Below are 21,367 nucleotides of genomic sequence, written 5' to 3' on the forward strand. Positions count from 1 at the left end.
CATCGCGTACGAGATACAACAATTTCACCATTCTCTTTATTTCGTACAATTTTTTTATTTACAAAAAAAAAAGTAATTTGTCACGGTAGTTAATGTGCGTTTTATACAAATGACAAAGAAAGGCGGAGAGAATTCGCCCGTGCGCAAGGCGGATGCGCACACGTACGCGAAAGGGAGACAAAGAACCGAACGATACAAAGGGACGAGTGAGAGAACAGAGGAAAGGGAAGACGAGAAAGGAAAGGTACGTGAAACACGGAGAATAGTAAATTTCACGGGAAAGCCTCGATGATAAACTACCATTCCATTCGACGTATCGCGAATATTCGTTGATATTTCTATATCGCGCGTAATTTCGCGTTTTATGGTACAGCCGCGAGGAAATACCCATAAATATAGTAATTCTTGTCCCTTTTCTTTCGTTCTTGTTTACACTGGTGGCGCTTGCGTGTGATGTAAACAACCCTCGACGTTTTCGGGCCAATCGCAGACGTTCTCGTTTGGATTGAAGACCAAATTCACTGGGCAAGGCATGTGATGTTTCCTCTCGCCCTCGCACATGTAATACATAGTGCAATCATTTTTATCGGGGTGGTAAGATATGTGGTTGTCCTCCTCGTCGCAGGTCACTTCGTTTGCTGGAATTATTAATTTTTCTGTTATCTCTTTGTTTACACGAATTTGAAGTTATATTGTTTAAAAAAGTCTTCCTTGTTTGAAAAATTCATTTAATTTAACATAATTTCAAGAGCATTGCCTAGTAGAAATAGTCTTTGGTACCAATGTATTGAACAAATTTATGATAGCGATTGTGCTCCAGTTCAGACAAATAATTATGTAACTAAGTGTTATATATAAGTTATAAGTCATGTAAATACTTACGATCTTTGGTGGTGTACCTCCCGTTTCTCGCGTTGCTTTCGTAAGGGCCGTCGTATTCTAGTTTAACTTTGTAATCTTGCAGTTCTTTCCTCATAGCTTTGATCAGTGGATACTTTCCACCCCCGCAAGTTCCTTTAAAGTCGTCCATGTCCACCGACCATATCATTATGCCTCCGAAACCTTCTTCCTTCAGCCATTGCATCTAGCGTAAAAACATACACAGTGTCATTATCGTGCATTATTATAATTATATTCAAATAAAAAATGTTTAAATTCTCACTTTAGTATGATTAATTATTTTATGACTCTCGTTTTATTTAAAATTATACCAACGTCAATTCAATATACAGGATGTCTACGTACAAGTTCGGACATATGCAGGGTGTCAATTCTACAACAAATTTCCAACAAAAAATTACTCTTAGACATTTTCTCTGTGTTGCCTTGTTCTCGAGTACTTTCACTTTTAATTTTTTTTCTGCGTTTTCGACTTGACAATCTTTAAACGGCCATAACTCCACCAAATTACAGTGAAAACTTAAAACTAAGTATACCATTCGAAAGAGGATTAAATTTCCCAACTCCCTGATACAAAACCAAAATTTATTACGAAGATTGAATACGTGAAAAATTAGGTTAAACTTTACATTGTGAAAATTTCAAAAAATTTGACATTTTCTGTATTCGTTTTTCGGTTGCAAACACATAGTTGTTTAGTGGGCACTCTACGGGAAAAACTACCTCAAAGTCTCAGCTTTTGAACGGTATTGTCAAAAAAACTTGTACGATGAGTATTTTAGGGAGAAAATGACGTTTAAATCCAGAAAAGCGTGGGTTTTTAGTTAAAAATCGATATTTTTCAACAAAAATCGCGATGTCACTTTAAAATTAACTTCGGGTTTGAATTGACACCCTGCGTATGTCCGAACTTATACGTAGAGACCCTGTATAGCGTTATACATTATATCAAAATCTAAAATTACATATTTTTCAAGAAATATTTCTGTCAAAATCAATTTGAAGTAGTCTACCAATGAACTTTCTGTGTTTTATTACTTCTTCTAACGAAGAAGTAATTCCTAAAGACTTTAATTTTCGTCACCTTATTTATGAGACTTCTTTCGTCATCGAATCCAACCCACTGGTCGTCTCTGTACGCGAAAGGTACTTGCTGTTCGCTGTCCCAGACTAGAGTAGTATTATCTTCGTTCAGGAAGCCACACACCTAAACATTTAATTGTACGTATTGTCCAGATACGTAGAGTATGTTGCATTAAATATGGAACCTTTGATAAATCGTGGTACCTCGTAGTAGGAAAGAAATCCTGATTCGCTGGTGAAGTTTCCAGCCGTTCCTCCCCCAGAAGCTGGTGCTCCAATGTCAAACTTATCCTTGTCCACCAATGTGAAGGACCTGCCATAAGTTGGCATACCGATCATCAACTTTTCTTTTGGAGCGCCTTGCTTTACCCATTCCCTCGCGCTATAGTCCTGTAGCGTAAATACACATATTAATAATATCCTAAATATACAATTATAACATGTAGCTAATTTATCAATGAAAAAGAATTGTAAAATATATCGTGTACATAAATTGAGCAACTAACAATAAATATCGAACTTCAGTTTAAGTTTGAGCAATTGTTAAGTGGAAATTTGGGAAACTATTCTGTATAAATTGCAGAGGTTTATTCACCATAAATTATTTTAGTAATATTCTGCCCTTCTCTGTTACTGTACAATTAGATTGAAAGATAATATCAATTTAGGCTTCGAAGTAATAGAAAGTAATTTGTCCTGTAAATTTATACTTACGACTGTCAATTTTTTCTGATAACTGGTAGCACTTTCCAAAGGAAATAGAGGACTGTTGTGACCGACTTGCCTCTCCCATTGGCCGTGGAAGTCGTACGTCATGACGTTAATGAAGTCCAGGTACTTCGATATTTCAGGCACATCGTATCTAAAGCACACACCAAATTGTGTATTAAACCTATTTTTGCAAAGAATAAAATGAATAGAAGAACAAAAGAAAAGAATGTGATTTTTGTTAATTAGTCGAATTTTGATCTGGTTTGTTAAATTGAAATCATCCTCATCGCTATTTTTCGTTACAGACGGTTTGGTTACAAATCAAATTTTATGTTGTTCGCAATTTAGAGCAGGAAACTTACCCTGCCGCGATAGCCTCGAAACTGGCAGGTACGGCTGCCGATAAAATTAATTTCGGTTGGCCAGAACTCTTCGCCTCGCCCTCAAATGCAAGTCTGAGCTCTTTCAAAAGATTTACATAAGCTGTTCGATCATCTCCACCCCTGGTGCAAAAATGTTAATATTGATCTCAGAACAGGAACAGAAACAGAAACTCCAAACCAGAGATTCTTAACAAATGAGTTGTAAATGCTTAACAGATGCGAATATTTTTGTCTCACTTACCGAGGATATTCCCAATCGACGTCCAGGCCATCGAATTTGTATTCTCTCAAGAAATCAATGGCCTCATAGACGAATTGATTCATTCGGAAAGTATTACTGGTCAGCTCTTTGAATGGCGTAGAACCGAAAGCCCAACCACCAATTGCCAACAATATCTGTAAAGTAAAGTGATTATTTATTATTAGGGACCATTTTATATTTTTCTTTTTTAATTGACATTACGATTTTTTGCTTCATGGAATTATGCTGTTTATATTATTATATTAAGTTATATCGTCAGTCCAATCCAAATTGATTCGGAATTAAATTGGAATTAATTTCTAAACCATTTCAACCTAGAATGTTTCAACCCATAAATGTTGAAAACGCAAAATGCTTCGATCCCGAAATGCTTAAATTCTAAAATAATTGAATTACGGAATGTTTTAAGCATAATCGACAATTTCAAGATTTCTGTGAATTAAATGGATAAAACACTATAATATATTTATTTTAAAAAATTAAATTTTTGTCCCTATTTCTCGAAGGATAGATATTTGAAGAATATTGTGTCACACAAAAATAAAAAAAGAATTTTATGACACCTTACAAAAGATTTTACCTTGATATCAGGGTTTTTCTCGCGAAGAGCAATCAGTCTGTTGTACATTTCCGCGTCTTTGTCGCTCTCCTCCACGAGTAGATGATTTTTCAAGGTGGCAAACGCGTAGACCACATGGGTGCAGAGACTCGGATCGATGTCCTCAGGCATAAATTTCCCAGCCCCTGGCCTTCTGTGAGACCAATTCGTTAGGTAGCAGATAGATTGGGCCTCCCTTTCTGCGAATAAGAAACAGGTAAGCCCACACAAACGCAAGTATCGTATAACCACGCGCCATTCGTTCTCACGTTTCCCACGACCGCAAAAAGAAAATATTATTTAACCGCTGTCACAGAAGATGATTGGCAAAAAAGAGAAATCACTCTTTACCTTCCGCAACAGTCGATGCACTCGCGAAAACAAGTTTCTCAATTATCAAATAAGCCGTATTAGAAAATATTTTCCTTCACGAATACTTATCGCGTACTCTTGCAAAATAACTACTTATATTCTATACAACATAATTCTTTAAATGCATTTTATATAATTTTGTAATGTTAAGAAAAATCTGAATTTTTTTAATAAGTTTATTCTAATCATTATTATTACTGGACTGTGGATTATTTAGCATTCTCCATGTCTTATTTAAACAAATTTAGTTACATAACAATACATGTAAACATAGTGCAGAAGGAAAAGTCAGGGCTTGTATTCATTCTCCTATAATTAATTCTCAAAGAGGATTACATTTTGAACGATTTTCATTGCATTAGTTCAACCAAAGGAATTCTTTTGCTTTATATTAATTTTGTCTACACCCACTGTACGTATTACAATTATAAACACTCACCACTGGTTGGAGTATTGATAACAAGCTGCGTTGCCGCTTTCTGAACCTTCTTAGCTTTGCTTAAAGCTTCTGAGACGGGTATTTTGTAAGGTTCGGGCTTCTTCTGGACGACTTCCGTGACGGTAGCAGCCACGGTGGTCCAATCCACATCCTTCGCGTTGGGACCTCTCGAGATTCCCAGCAATTCTTCTCTCATCGCTCCAATTAGAGGATATCTGACGTTTCCACCGCAAACGGTGCCGTTGAAGTCGTCCATGTCCACTGTCCACACCATCGCGCCGCCATAGCCTTTACTCTTCAACCAATCCATCTTAATACGAATGGATTTCTCGTCGTCGAAGCCCACCCACTGGTCGTTTTGCACCAAATACGGCACTTTCATTTCGTCGTCCCAAACGTACGCCGCGCCATTCTGCAGCATCTCGCAGATCTTTGAAACAAAACAAATATTAATATCTTAATTATCAAAATTAGATTTACTAATTTATTTTGTTTGTGTCAAGTTTTGGAGGAGACACTTTGTTTTTTGAGTTTTTGTTCCAGGAGCAAGCCAGTACTCGCGTAATCAACGAATTTTGATTTTTATTGGTCAACGCCTTGTAAACCATCGAGTGTATAATACTATATAAATAAACAGTCAAGTAGGAGTAGGAATATTTTCAATTTGCTATCCACCTACGATGCCTTACTAGACCTTCCATCGCTCTCGCCTAATCAAGCTTGATGAATATCAATTTAAAAAGAACAAAACACCCCGAATATTACAAAACTCTCCGAGTTTCTTTTCCCATGGACGATAATGTTTATTTGAATACCGCAAAGTGACGTGTAATTTCTTCAATCGAAATGGATATTTCCCGAACTCATCCGCAATTTCTACGAACAGCTGAGCAAAATTTGTCGGCATTATCTCTGCCATTTCCCCGAGAAAAACATCGCCACGTCTCGTGCCGAGGACTGTACGCCAATTTCCGTCGGGTAAGTGGCACGTTTACGCTGCGAAAAGTGGAGTATTAGCAGACGTTCGTAAATACCTCGTAATAAGCAAGAAAGCCGGATTCTTTGGTGTATTCGCCGGCTTTTCCGCCGCCGCTGGCAGCCGAATGGACACGGAAATTCGCAGGATTCGAGAGAGTGAAGGATCGACCGTAGGTTGGCATGCCTATTATTAATTTCTCTTTAGGTGCACCCAACCGAACCCACATCGACGCCGCGTTGTCTACGCTGAGCTGCTTCTGCCATTCGGAGTCCAGTGATGAGGCGTACAAAGGCGCATTATGCCCCGTTTCTCTTTCCCATTTACCGTGAAAGTCGTACGCCATTAAATTTATGAAGTCCAGGTAACTAAACAAACATGGTAATAATCGTCAGTTGTCACCCTCTCCGCGCAATATTAATTTCGAGTCTTTCTTTCTGCTGTTTCTTCAATCGTTCATGGTTGGGATGCAAGATCTCAATAATTGCATTCTTTAAAACCTCTTGAGTATTATTACAGGAATTCCATTCAAATGAACCCGTTTCTTACTTCCCAGTTGAGGGTGATTTTTTTACCTTGCAACAGCTGGAACATCGTATCCGCTTTTAACGTTGTCCGGGCCAACAGGTACAGCAGCAGTCAAAAGAAGCCTGGGCATCTTCTTTTCTTGAGCTTCCGCCTCGAACGCTTCTCGTAGCTCTGTAAATATTCGGATTAAGTGTCTTTACACGAAAGGAAGTAAATGATGATATACCAAGACCCTTAGAAGGTCTGTAAAAAAGAGTAATTTCTTGGAGTCTAACAGTTTTTTGATATTTCATTCCCGACTTACCTTTCAACAGAAGAATGTAGTTTTTCTTATCGTCTCCTCCTTTAGGATACTCCCAATCGATGTCAAGACCATCAAAATTTCGATCTCTTAGGTAGGGTATGGCGCTGTAGATGAACGTTTGTCGCGCGTATCTCGTCGAGGACACGTCCTTGAACTTCTGGGTGCCAAAGGACCAACCACCTGATCGAAATCAACAAACTTGACGCTTTCCCAATGTTTAGCGTGAAAAGAGCGATTTGAACGTATTCGACGATCTTATTCTTAAAATGTGTACTCTTAAATCAATCTTTCTACAAATAATAATATTTTTTTCAAATTCTACTATTAAATTAATTGCCATTCATGATTTTCATTTGACATAGCCAGGTATTTATGCTCTCGAACTGTCCTGATGATATTTTTATACAAAGATGAGGAAACCTGCGGACCTTTGAGATGTTCTTTCTTTGTCTAGAAATCGATGAAAAAATAGAGCTCACCTATCGCCAGTAAAATTTTCAAAGAAGGATTGGCCTTTTTCAGAGTCATAATTCTTTCGTACAGTCCAGTTTTTCCATCTTTCGTTTCATCGTTCGACTCGAAACTGGTCAGTTTGTTCTTCTTCAGCCATCCGAACGCGAAGATGATGTGCGTGCACAGGTCGGGTTGAATGTCTTCAGGGTGGAATTTCCCAAGCTTCGTACGGTATTGAGACCAATTTGTATAATAACATACAAGCTGCAATCAGTGAAATCGTGCTACGATTAATTCCTTTCTTCAGCACTTTTCAACGGTTGTCTTTGAAAAGTGAATGTGGAATATTAATTGCAAGTTGGAATATTGGTCAAACTATTAGTATTTTGAAATATGATTGTAATTCGCTAATCTTTAATTATTTGTAGGTGCTGTTTTCATTAATTTTTAATGAATGCAAATAGTCTTGACAAATTTGATCTACATTCATTTTTACTTTAAAACAGATCTTTCCACTATCAGTGTCCATGCGTTGTTATCAGACTTCATCAAACAAAACGAGTGTCATTGGTGTCATAACTGGTGACTTCTTCGAGATAAAGTTTTAATTCCTAGCAGGTGTACGTTGAAAGTTCAATGTCACTTTATTTTAGAACCTGAAGTGTGCTTTCACTTATAGAGAAGGAGGTCTTTATAAAAATACACTCGTCGTACCTACCTTGTAGTCGTCCGTCTTGCCAGTTTGAATTTCGTTCTTTTTGTTTTTGTTGCTGATGCGATTTCGCGTGACCTTTAATCTGTTCACGCTAGCTGATACTTCCTGGTCGTTCGATATCGATGGGCTGGCGGTAGTCGGCCTACGGAACCTCTTTCTTGCACCTGTACAGTCGAATTTGTTTCCATATATATATATATATCAAATGTGTATGTAAAATTTGGAAACAATAAAATGGAAAGACAAATACGTAAATTATTTAACACGTTCTTAGAGAAGCGTTTACTTTAATTGGTGAAGGTATGTATACATATAAATCTTATAGACAATAAGAAATAAATATTAAATAGGGATACACGTGTGAAATGAAGATTTGAAATAATTAAAATAAAAAGAAGTATACGTGAGTATAAATTACCTTCTGCATTTTCGAGGACGCCTAGGAGTATAATCAGGCAGACGAGCAGCAGCCAGGTCGCTCTGCCAGTGGACACCTGGAAAAAGTCAACGTGTTAGCATGAATTTGTAATGCTTGATCGAAAAAAAAATATTAAAATATTTCTCGATTAGAATCTAAAGATTAATCGGTTCCTATATTATTCTATTTCTTCTGCTTCCTATTATACACAATATCCTCCATCTAATCTGAAAGATATATCGATTTATTTTTCATAATCATAATTTTTCATAATATTCATAATTGCATATATATGCAAACATAAATTCGGTTACCCAACTTGAAAACCTTACATTCTCGTTAATTAGTCATTAGATGGAAAAATGTTTGAAAGAAAAGAGGCGCAATATCGAGACAGACAGTGAAACTATTATACAATTAGCCATTCATTATCTTTCCTTTCTATCGAAATATGAAAGTCGCGTTCATTTTTAAAATGGAGCATTCAACATTTCACTACAAAGTCCGAAACGGCATCCAACGGTGAGTAGAAATAATAGTAGATGTATATAGCGGTGGTAGTTTATACTTATTGAATCAAGGTACTCATTATACAGAGCGTTTCTCTAAAAACACTCCATCTGAACTCAATGAGTACCAAATTATTTTTTTTTTGACAAAATTGGTATTTATTTCCTACGCAAACTACTTGATGATCAAATTAATTTTAGTACTTCTATGAATGTTTATTTCTACTATGTTATAAATAGAATAGTAATATATATTTATTTTATCATTAGATGTTATTTGAAATAACAAATATTTCCATCAGTATTAATTTGAAGAACAATATACTTTCGTTTATTTATTCTAAAAATTACTCTATCTAAATCTGTCATAAAATGTTCATCGTTCCATTAAAAAAAAACGTTGTTGACCTTTAAATCTTCTCAACGCCTCTAGCTATAATGAAACTATTCCCAACTATTCCGATATTATGCTCTTTTCGAAGGCATATGATTACCATAAACAATTTCTTCGTATTATTTGAAATAGCAAAGTTGCGAAGATCACCTGTCTAACAATAAGTGAATCACCAGGGACGTTCATATTAATCGACTGTACTTAATAATTTACATACAATTTATATATTCTTCTATACAAGTCATTTATGTTTATTTATGTATGTACTCATTGCACGCGAAGATACATTTTACGCGAAGAGTTAACAAAAGTGAAGGGATCTACTTATCGATTTAGCTGCATTTTTAGAGAATTGCAATGCAGACATTCTAATTAAGATGGTACTTCCGGTATACAGTAAAAGCCAGAGAAAGCTTGTGGTTTCTTCAATAAATTACCAAGCAAATTTCTGATGATAAATTGAAAATTGCGAATCGCGAACTTCCCTGTTATAGAATGAATATAACGAATATAATCGCCTGAATTAAAAGAATTATAATGAAATTAATTTAAAAGGAAGTATTACTATTTGGATAAATTATTAGGAGGCAGTAATTCGTAACAAAATCAAATTAATTTAAAATTAAATATTATTCCAATAAATAAAATAGACTCAACTACTATTTAAATTTGTGTTGTAACAACATACAAAAAAAAAAAAAAAACAGTTCAGCAGAATTACGTGACAGATTGGGACAGTTTGGTACGTTTTTTTATTACATTAGAAATTGCTCAAGATTCCTCTCTTTTGCGTGCATAATTACACACAGCAACCACGACTTTCGTGACATGATAGGAACGGGAACATAATTCCTCTGACGTCTGCTCCACTCTTTAAATTACTCGTCTATCTGGATGACGATGATTGAGAAATCGTTCCCTGTGGAACATGGATGTCTATCACATTTGCTGCAGGGATATATATCCGTGACAAGTTCCCAATGCAAGCAACATATCCGCGGACTTTCTAATACCGTATCGAACCGTTGGGAGAACTCGACACTGTATCTACACTAATAAATTTTAGAATCTCCTTCGGCTCGAATCTATTAAACGAGAGCTGGAGAAGAGCTGGTAGAAAGTGAATCGCAGCAGCGTCTGTTCCAGCACGAGTAGAAACAGTCAGTTATAGACAGACGCGTTAGTCGAGACGAATTCAGGGGTGAAAGAAGGATCAGTCTCGGGTTAAAGAGAATGTGGTAACTCGAGTAAAGAGAATGCGGACAGTATCGAGTTATTTTTGCTCTCTACAGAACCTGACGAAGGTTGGGTAGATATTATTTTCTTTCAGAACAGTTCAAAGATTAAAATTCTAGGAATTTCTAATTCAATTATTTATTACAGCCTTATGAATCTTTTTCTACAGAGTTTTCTTAAAATTATACTTCTTTCTTCGTACACTAAGTCAAGTATTAAGATTCTAGTAAGTAGTTCAATAATTTGGAAATTATTAATTATAGCTTCACGAAAGCTAATTAGACTGATCTTTCTTTATGACTATAACAGTATAAAAATAAAAATTCTAATATATTAATAATTTAATATTTCTGGGAATCTTAATCACTTTATGATTAGTTACTGTATATTTTTAAAGCGAAATATGTTCTGAATTATTAATTACTAATTAATCTCTGATGAGTACAAAAAAATATACCAATAATATTCTTTATCTGAGTATTTTTGGCTCCTCATTTAAAGTTCCAAAACACCAGTTAATAAACATTAATAGATCGTTTTGAATATTCTTAATTAATTTGGTGTTAATTACAGTCTCACGAAGATTGATTAAATTTTGTTATATTCTGTCACTATTCCCATTCTATTAATAATAGTTTCAAAAATAATTGTCACATCGAAAGAATCTTGATACAAGAATGTTATTTTAATTTATTTTTTTACCAACAAGATGAAACCTTTGGTATAATAAAACGTTAATGGCTAGAGGTACAGAGAACAGTACAAACAGAGAAAACCAGGAAGAAACACGAGCCATCGATGATCAACAACGTGCAATGGTTAAACGCACGCAGAGGCGCATAGAAAAGGTCAGTTTCATTAGGCTATAAATTGGCAGTCTCGCTTCTGCGATTTAAGCAACTATAATTGGCGCAACGCGTGTCAGGATGGTTTGTCGAAGACGATGCCTCAAATTTCTATCGAGAACGTGAAATTACGGTTGTTCGAAACTATCGAAGCGAGTAATCAACTAATGGACGAGTTTATACACAAATAACAGGTGTGCTAAGATCTTTCACTGCTCGAGGGTCAATACCCCGAGATGAGATGGCAAGGATCGTCAACAGTGATCACGTTGGTGTGGTAAGAGACTTCTAAGAAATCGTATTGCACTTTCTCGATTGTGTCGGTATGGATCTTGTAATAAGGTGACCAAATAAGTAACCAATGTAACCGCAATACTGAACGATTATGTAGTGTCACGAGCGTGGAAGTGTTTACAAGAGACAACACTTTGATGAAACGCGAAAATTGACTTCTTTTTACGTAATTTGAAAATGTGACCTTTTAAGAACACGTCTCTGCAATATTCAGTTGGAAATTGTGCAAATAGAAAAGTTGTGAAGATTTTTTTGCGAGGCACGAGAACTTTAACACGGTTTTTTTCTAACCGATGTTCTTTAAACTGGTTGCACCACTTTCTCCGTCAATTCTAGACGAATCGATTTGAAATTGTTTATATTTATTTTTCGTAAAAACAGTTTCAATCGACCGTCACTCTCAAGTGGACATTTACAAAGAAATATTTACTATTCGTGACAGTGTGCACCAATGATGCTTTTCAAGAACAAAATTTTTTAACATTACTCAACATATGCACGTTAAGACTTCCTCAACAACCAAGATGGAAACGTATATCGGTATTGCCACTCACAATTTAAATTCAGTGCAAAACTACAATTTACTGTAATCTGAAATTCAAATTTACTTTCTTCGATGGATGCAATTAGTGTTAACCAGAATGGAATTTTTTCGAGACGACCCAGCACCGATTCCGCATATAATTGAATCACAATGGAGAGAACCAGGCGAGTATTTGCTCGAGTTCCCGTGACACTTGTAACGACTAAGGGAAAGTACGGTTGACATAAATAGAAACGTAAAACGCAATGGCGCGGTAAGTCGGATACATTTTCTAAATCTCGCGGCTGGAAACGCTTTTCGTCCGTTCTTTCTTTTTACTCTTCTCCACGCGAAACACTTAACAGGCAATACAGTCGCGAACTTTCTCGAGCGTCGATTTAGTATTTTGCAGAACTTAAAACTCGAGTAGATGCGCGCAACTTCGATTCGCGCATCTCGAAAAAAGGATCATTATATCCCAAGATAGGGTTTCGATCTGAAATTTTACACTTGGTTGACACTTTGGAACAAGTTTCACAATCAATTCACGGCAAAGTGAAAATATTGATCGATTGAAAATCCGATTACATTCCTTTGCGAATAGTTTTTACGGTATTTTAACTTTATTGTCATTTGCGTTGCAATTACGCTGATGAGAGACTTTTATTATATTCGCAATTATTCCACGTTATACTTTTTAAGTTGCTTCATTATCATCGTCGCTTACTAATTAACGCGATGCGTAGAGATTAAAGAACAAAACAGGGCATGTATTGTTCCAAAAGGAGGTAAGCTCGCACCAGATTTATGCATTTGCATACAAGTGTTTCTCTCCCCTTCAGTTCACGCTCTTTGTACGATATCATGCTCTTCTATTGCTTCCTGCATAGTGAACTGTAGCTCGTATACCTTTCAGAAAGCAATTGCATTGATTTCTAAAAATTTCTAAAAATCAATGTAACTTTACTGAGGATGAGATAATTTTCTAAAGGTGGATCATCTCCAAAGAAGAAGCTGAGGTTTTAATGAGAATATTACTTTATAAAGGTTTCGTTTTTTGCGTTGCAATCGAAGCCAGGTTTCGTTGGATGGATCGTCGAGGAATCGACCATCCGTGAAAATTTCACCGACGACCAACGTTCCAGATTTTCGAGAGCCACCGTCGTCTCGCTAGCTATCGTGAACGAACGTCTAATTACCGATTCTTTGCGATCAGAGAAATCGATTCTCCAGATTGGCTATTAAAGAGAGAACGTAATTATTCGGTCGATTATATAGTCAACCGATACCGTTCCTCTTTTTACTTTTGTCTTCTACAACGTCGACGATACGTTCGTCGATCTTTCTTTTTCCTTGAGTTACGTCAAGGATCATTGTATGAAATTTCGTAACGTATCGTTTCATTAGATATGCAATGTTTTGAAACTAATTTAAGGAAGATGATTTTCTGACAGAATTAGAGTGGATCACCCATTATCTGTACGATCTATTTTTAGGACGTTTTAATGTAATGGATTTTTCCAAAGGCGCCTTAGGATTTTGTTTTTTATAAAATAATCGTTTAAGAGTATCTAACAATGATAGTAACTAGATAGTAGATAGTAGAAATTCTGTTCTTTAGTTCGAATTTCGTAAAAATAAAATCAGACTATTCCACGACGAGTTACTACGCTTCAAATGTAATTAATAACAACAAAATAAAGCAATTGTTTAAGAGTATTTAACAATGATTATAATTATCTAGTAAATAGCAGAAATTCCATCCGTCAATTTGCTTCTTGTTAGAATCAAATCGGATGGTTCTATGCCAAGTTACATCACTTCAAAGTTTTCTACTTAATAGACCTTTTAATAAGGAAACTGCCCGGTGGGCATATGTAACTTCCAAGAAATAATATAGTAAACATAGTAGCAGTATTTCCTGGAAGGAAAATCCCTCTAAGTTCTTAGAAATAGTAGTAAACATTGTAGAATTTCCTGGAAGGAAAACCCCCCTAAGATCTTTAAAAGAGTTGCAAATTTATATATTGTCACTCTCGAACGATTTTCATGAAATTTGGTATCCAGGGGCACTAATGACGGGACGAAATGCGAAAAGTGATTCGATTTGGATGAAACTTGGTATCCAGGGATTTTTGCTGGTCGCTGATTCCAAATCTGAACACAAAACTGAAAAATTCAAAATGGCGGAAGCACTAATGACGGGACGAAATGCGAAAAATGATTCGATTTGGATGAAACTTGGTATCCAGGGATTTTTGCTGGTCGTTGATTCCAAATCTGAACTCGAAATTTGAAAATCAGTAACAAATTCAAAATATTCGTAACAGAGTCTATATTTATATTTAATATTGTTATTTTACAACGTATCGTTTCAAAATGTTACTGACTCTGAAATAATTGAAAATTTTTCATCAATTTTTCTGTTGCTTGTTTGCACAGTACCTAGCTACTCTCGTACGTTTCCCGTCTTGCAAACCTACGACCCTTTCACTCCTCTTCACAGGTCTCAGTTTTTCTCACATTTGTCAGTCCTGTTTCATCATTTTGCAAGACCGTCGTTACAGCAATAGCTGCAACCATTCGAGATCGAAATCAGCGCATCGTGTGCGCGTAGAAGGTAACTGTTTATTTTACGTGCTGGAATCGATGTCAAAACTTTCAACAATTACTCGTCAACCGTTTCTTCATCGCTGCAATTATTTCCTACTCGTACACATATGTAGATCCTGTTGTACAATCACTCGTCAACCTTGTCATCGACTTTATTACAGTTGTACCGTGTTTATAAATCTTGTTACGACCGAACGTATAGATAAAGTTCGTTATATTCCAAGATAAGCGCATGCGTCCATTAGCGTAAGTATTGTATTGCAACGGTAGGTAGAAATTGAAGATCTTAATTAATTAAGGACCGCAAAGAATAGAGACTGATCCAGCATTCTAAATTAGATCCTATTGACAGATGAAATATGTATCTAAAATAAAATAATTCATAGTTTAAAAGTATGAAAATATTAAAACTTTCAACTCCTTTGAATTAACTTTCATGTTTCAGGTGTTCGTAAAATTATAAAAAAATCGTAAATAAAATTTACATTTGAGTTTCAAAAATGGTTAAGTATCTTCCCATATATAATATTTAATTAAAATTTATTTTAATGAGAACAGAAAACCTAAAATGATTTGTTCCTTGGGTGTCTCAAAGACATACCTACACCACTGCATATATCAAAACTTAGTTCTTTGTTCGCATACGACCTAACAGTTGATTGGTACTTTATCGAAGATCGGAAGTAGACGTTTTGATCGAAAGTCATCAGCGGTAGTGTTTGCAAGCTACGATCACGTAATTATTACTATACGTTGGAGCACCGTACCGCAATGTATTCAACATACCACAAGCGCGCGTAACTTGGTTCGTATCATTCCTTTTATCTGACCTTAAACGATCTTACTTTCAATTTTCATTTCATCGGCATGGCTATTGCCGTTTCCTTTTTCTTCTTACCTACTGCCGGAGTATCGTTTATTTTTGCAATCGTTCCATCCGTTTCCTTCTGCTTTGCCTAGCGAACATTCAAGTTAATATTACATCGCACAATTTTTGGAACCTGTTTCACGTTACGTAAGTATCAAGAGGAGGTCAGGACGCTGAAAACGAGGCACGTATTTACGAATTTTTTAAAAATAATTTATTGCGTCGATCTTTATGAAAGTTATAGGCTCTTTTATTCGATGTTTTGGTGACAACAAATAATTTTTTTCAATACAAAATTGCACGTAAAAAACCATGTTATATGAGCACGGTCGTATGTAGACTCCTCGTCGAAAAAATTACAAAAAAAAACTAAAGACTTTCTTGTTCATTATTTAATTATATAGTGTTAGGCAATTACGTGAATTACTTGACACGCCATCGTCTGTTCAATTGTGAGTTACACTTACAAGAAAGTATAGAAATACGAGTTCGTAACATCATTGGCCAATTAGCAACTGTTTTCGTCCACCTCTTTCTACTTTCACCGAAATTTGAATTTCGAGCAGGATTTCAATTTCTACGGGACTTTTAAACGAGGTTGCAGATTTTATTAACCAGCCAATTATCGTTTAACCTGAAATCGAGTGAAAGCTCCGACCGTAAAAGAAAGATCTATTATTCTTCGCGTTACTGGATCATGCCTCGTGTCAGATCTGATGATTCTAAAGTAACGTTACATTCCAAGTATTATTTCAATGTCGACTATTGTTCGAAATGTTATTCTATGTATACGGTTCTCTATATTGTGGATCGTTTTAAAATATAATCGCATTATTTTAATTGAAAGAATAATTTAGGAAATAAGATTATGATTTAAAGACAATAACTTAAATTACTGAATTGTTCTTTTTAGAACAAAATTCTGTTCAAAGTAAAGTAACAAAATGAAACAAACAACATTTTGTAATTTGTGCAAAAGTATACATATATGCATGGAACTATAACTAATAATTTTTTTATGGTATCAAGACCTCGAATTCAACGTTGAATTTGAAATAATTGAACGTGTTCATGTAATAAAAACTATCGAATTTTTATTTCAAAGAAAAAAAATCACAAGCAGAAGAGTAAAACGTTTTTATCGTTTCAATTCTGATTCCTATTGTATGTAGATGACTCATCAAGTACCCTTTGTAATTTGCGTCTTGTTTAAAAAAAAAAAAGTTCAATATCCGCCCTGCGATTCTGTGCGTTTCTCTTGCGCATAAATCGATAAAGAAGACAATGACCGACTTTCGTGCCCTCGCTCCAATACGAGCGTTTACAAAGGAAAAGTGCGCCTGGAAGAATCACGAAATGACGCGCAAATTTATCAACGTTTCACTACCCAACCCATCCACGTCGATTATTCGTGCGTTCAAATTCGTTTCTGATAAACAAAGTAATAAATACCGAGCCAACGCATAACGCGGTTTACTTTGAATAGAAATTCCAACAAGTTCAATATCGAAACCTGTTTATTTACTATTAACTGTGTTGTGGGTTTTCTATATTACTCACAATGCTCAAGTTGAGGAAGTATTTAATGTCAGCCTAGAGTAATATATATTATAGAAAGTCTTTTTCTAAGTTGTTAACTCTTTCTAAATAGACCAGTAGTCTTAAGACAAAATTATCCACAAAATAAAGTAACTCGAGCTGTTCCGTTAACGTAATTCATATATTGAAGTACCATGCACGAATACAGAGCAGTAAATCTTCTAAACGAGAATATTCAAATGCATCTTTCAGAGAGTCGTGACAGAAGTCGTTTCCTCTTATGATAATGATTGCAGGCAAATCAGACTGAAGCGAATGTAATTCAGGTTATACGTTTTCTAAACATTCGAGGAAGGTTCCTGCTTAATCTACGTACTCGTTAGAGACACACATGCTCGTGAATTTCTTTCATATCCTATCAAACTGAACAACAAAAAATATCTTATTAACATTTATTAGAGAACAATTATATAATAATTGCCACCTTTAAATTATAAGTTGAAAAGAAAATTTAAACAGTTTGCAGCTTCTTGTTTCTTCAACTTGATCACTGTAAGTAATATACGGGGTATTAACAAATATGTGGAACATTTTTTCAAGATCAAGTCTTCATACCAGTACAAATCGAAAAGTCTGTTACCATTTTGCGATCTGAGGCTTCGTTGTTGAGATATAAGCGATTGAAATTTACAGGTGGACTTTCGGCGCGGGCTGTTTAAATCCCTGTCAGCTGAACGTGGGGCAGTGATGGACAAAACCCTAGGCTTCGAATAAATCTGAAGTTTGCCGACATGTTTGTCGCGTTTCCTCTTTTGAACATTTTCCAAAGAAAGAAACGAGACAAACACATCGGCAAACTTCAGGTTTATTCGAAGCCTAGGGTTTTACCCATCACTGGCGTGCGGTCGCACATAGACGTACTCACACGCGAAAAAGACACACCGATGCGTCGCAGGAATGAAACAAATGAGTGTGCATCGGTGTGTCTTTTTCGCGGGTGAGTGCGTCCATGTGCGACCGCGCGTTCAGCTGACAGGGATTTAAACAGCCCGCGCCGGAAGTCCACCTGTAAATTTCAATCGCTTATATCTCAACAACGAAGCCTCAGATCGCAAAATGGTAACAGACTTTTCGATTTGTACTGGTATGAAGACTTGATCTTGAAGAAATGTTCCACATATTTGTTAACACCCTGTAGAAAATGAAAAACAAATTTTTATTTGAAATTAGTATTATTTCCTTATAATAGGAAGATCTACATTTTGCTTACTGCCACGAATAATTCGGCCAACGACTGTACGTTTGCATTGCACGCTGAAACTACAGTTGGATCAAATTCAATTGTCCGTTCAAGGCCACACGATTGACTGTGAATCACATGGAACCCCTACTTTTACGCCAAACTGGCTTGTTGCTCTGTTTGGCACACGGAGAGTGCGTAGCCTGCAGATTTGCGTAATGATACGAGGGATAGAAAGGCGGAGTGACCTAACGCTCTGGTGAGGATAATCCACTCGGTGACCTTGTACGGCCAATTAATTTTAATACGACTATAGATCATTTAACGCACTATTAGGAGAAACAAATCACTTCGGTACCCCATTGTGGAGATTTTTTCTTCGTTAAGCTGAAGCACGATCAGAGAGGTTGCAAAAGATACATTGCAGAGGTTGGAAACAGTCGGGAAAAATATGTTTCAGTTAATACATTTGTTCGCTATTGTCTGATAAATTCTATGCTGCAGTTTTCACAATTTTTAGAACCACTCTGAGGCATTGGCTCTGACTTTACTAAAATGTAATCCACAGGTTTGTCAACAATATATAATCATATTCATGTTAAGTGTGTATTATCATATTATAATTAATCAATCATATTACATGTGTATATTTACATCAATATTTACATGCATATTTACATGTATATTTATGTAATAAATGAATACATGTATCGTATTACAAAGACCACGAACATCAATATTTCTTGTTTAGTATAAATAGAATTGTAACAATGATTTAAGAACGTCTTGAAAGTAATGGTGGACGTTCAAACAAAAAAGAAGATTTAAGAAGAAAAATTCAACGAAACCAATATATTAGAAAATACATGCAGAAAATAAAGAAGAATTTTATTATTATTTCGTAGATAATTAAAAAATAGTAAAATTCGAATTTGTGATTCTTCGTTTCCCATACACTAGTTTGCGCATACTGCCGTTATCACGATCAAACAAATCAGATTCCGCCCGCGTTACTTATGACTCATTCATCACTACTGCACGGATCGAATACGCAAAATTGAAATTCGAGGCAAGCGCGTCTCATGTTATCGCCAGGATCTATTATTTCCAGATGGATACGTACAAACACGCGCAAACACACCTAAACATGCACAAACACGCGGTGTTCGGCGTGAAACTTACATAAGGCGCTACCTGTCGGACCTGTCCGTAAGATCGGAGCATACCAGCTCACGTATTTTAACCCGAGAACTTTGCTAACCTGTTTGGGCAAAAACTTGGGGCAAGTTAACTGGGGCCATTTCGTTCTTCGCCCTGGTGGCGAGTATTTCTTTCTGGGTAGAGCGACGCGAGCACGTATCGATTCGTATCGTTTTCAGGCTACGCACGTTTACCAGACGTTTTCACTCGACTTCCGCCGCGGGCGTGCACACGGCTCTGCACACTGCGGCCCAACGCTTATGAATCTTGCAGCGTTTTCCTGTCGTTACGGGAAATCTATCGAATTTCTTTGAAATACAGTCATCTGTGTCGCTCGAGAAAAGAATTTTTCACGGCCCAATTGAACTTAGGGGATGATTTGGACACGTGTGTTACATTATCGAGTACTCTGGTTGGATTCAACCAAAAAAACTCTAGTTCAACTTATACTCATTTTGTATTCATCATCCATTTTTTATAATTGTATAAAGTAGTCAACAGAAAAGCTTCGACTAATGAATTCTTAGGGGGGGATCCTGTCCAGGTAATGTATTATTTCTAATGCATGTAATTTACAGATATAATTAATTTTTGTTATTGAAACTTTTTTTACGTATCAAGGGACGTTCAAAGAAGAAAATTTGACAGTGTAGATTTAATTTGAATGTATACATATATAGATATAGTAGTCGCAACGAAAGGATTCGGTTAAAACGGTGGGACGCATAGCTTTTCGAATTTTTATCCGATTCATTTGATTTAACGCTTAAATTAAAGGTAATTTAGTTTATATGCTAATGAACCTCGACTCTTAATGAATTATTATTATAGCATAAAGTTATTGCAAAATAACGGCCGATATGTATCGTTCCTTTTTAAGTTTCTTGCCGCCATTTTTGCAATTAACAATTTTTTTTGCAAATTGAGGTTCTTACGCATTTTACGTACCTACAGTGGGTGTAGAATGTATTCGTATATCCATCAATTTCCCAAAAAACTTGTGTGTGAAATTGTAGTTTATTAACTGTCTTTTTTTATAATCTATGATATTCTACATATTCTCGAAAATCTCTGGAATATAGTTCAAACAACAATTACTAGTCTATATAATATGCGAAATTAACAAGAAAATACGAAAACTTGGTAAAAATATAGAAGTAATAAGTATTCCCACGGTTCTTATGACGAACAATTTACAGTAGAATTTGTAACATAAGCACATCAGTTTATTGTTTCGTGGGAATTAGAAAACATTAAATTTCCAGTAAAAAAGACTTAAAAAATGCTCCAATAATGGAATGAAAGAAGATGTCACCTCGAATAACATCGACATTTATGATAGTTATTTCAATGCTTAGAAGAGTTGCAGTAATTATAAAATCAAAAGGAAATCCCACGAAGTATTAATTATTTATAAATTAATGTAAATTTCGTTTTTTTTTTTTAAATGAAGTTTTAAATATTTAACATTTGTACGAATACTTATTGCTTCTGTATTTCTATCGATTTATTATTTTTTCTTGTTGATTTCTCACTTATACAAAATACCTAATTTTTTCGTACTGTATCTATTCTAGATATTTCCAAGAATATCTACAGTATCATTGCTTATAAAAAAAAAGTTAATAAATTACAATTCACATAGTTTTTTTTGGAAATTGATCGGTGTACGAATACTTTCTACACCCACTGTACTCAAGAGAAAAATTGTCTGATATTATCTATCAGATGTTTTCTCAGGGCTTCACGTATCCCACCGTTTTGACCGAATCCTTTCCTTGCGACTACTATATCTATATATGTATACATTCAAATTAAATCTACACTGTCAAATTTTCTTCTTTGAACCTCCCTTTATACGTAAAAAAAGTTTCAATAACAAAAATTAATTATATCTGGAAATTATATGCATTAGAAAAATACATTAGCTGGACCACACTCCAGCTGGAGTGTGGTCCAGCTAA

The 21,367-nt window shown here is 35.5% G+C and overlaps 1 protein-coding gene across 1 annotated transcript in view; it reads right to left on the reverse strand.

The window, feature by feature from the left end:
* Nucleotides 1–14: 14 nt before the first annotated feature.
* Nucleotides 15–21,367, reverse strand: part of LOC128888536 (probable chitinase 10) — a 31,838-nt gene continuing 10,485 nt past the window's right edge. The window contains exons 2-16 of the mRNA XM_054145491.1: nucleotides 8,143–8,218; nucleotides 7,728–7,888; nucleotides 7,036–7,273; nucleotides 6,557–6,736; nucleotides 6,300–6,423; nucleotides 5,783–6,092; nucleotides 4,749–5,178; nucleotides 3,920–4,137; nucleotides 3,319–3,473; nucleotides 3,057–3,197; nucleotides 2,698–2,845; nucleotides 2,188–2,373; nucleotides 1,985–2,107; nucleotides 883–1,084; nucleotides 15–638 (exon numbers count right to left, since the gene is read on the reverse strand). Of these exons, the coding sequence (XP_054001466.1) occupies nucleotides 430–638; nucleotides 883–1,084; nucleotides 1,985–2,107; nucleotides 2,188–2,373; nucleotides 2,698–2,845; nucleotides 3,057–3,197; nucleotides 3,319–3,473; nucleotides 3,920–4,137; nucleotides 4,749–5,178; nucleotides 5,783–6,092; nucleotides 6,300–6,423; nucleotides 6,557–6,736; nucleotides 7,036–7,273; nucleotides 7,728–7,888; nucleotides 8,143–8,218 (2,901 nt within the window). The 3' untranslated portion in view covers nucleotides 15–429. The remainder of the gene's footprint in view (nucleotides 639–882; nucleotides 1,085–1,984; nucleotides 2,108–2,187; nucleotides 2,374–2,697; nucleotides 2,846–3,056; nucleotides 3,198–3,318; nucleotides 3,474–3,919; nucleotides 4,138–4,748; nucleotides 5,179–5,782; nucleotides 6,093–6,299; nucleotides 6,424–6,556; nucleotides 6,737–7,035; nucleotides 7,274–7,727; nucleotides 7,889–8,142; nucleotides 8,219–21,367) is intronic.

This window comes from Hylaeus anthracinus, unplaced genomic scaffold, assembly GCF_026225885.1.
Source record: "Hylaeus anthracinus isolate JK02 unplaced genomic scaffold, UHH_iyHylAnth1.0_haploid 11994, whole genome shotgun sequence".
In the NCBI taxonomy this organism is placed as follows: domain Eukaryota; kingdom Metazoa; phylum Arthropoda; class Insecta; order Hymenoptera; family Colletidae; genus Hylaeus; species Hylaeus anthracinus.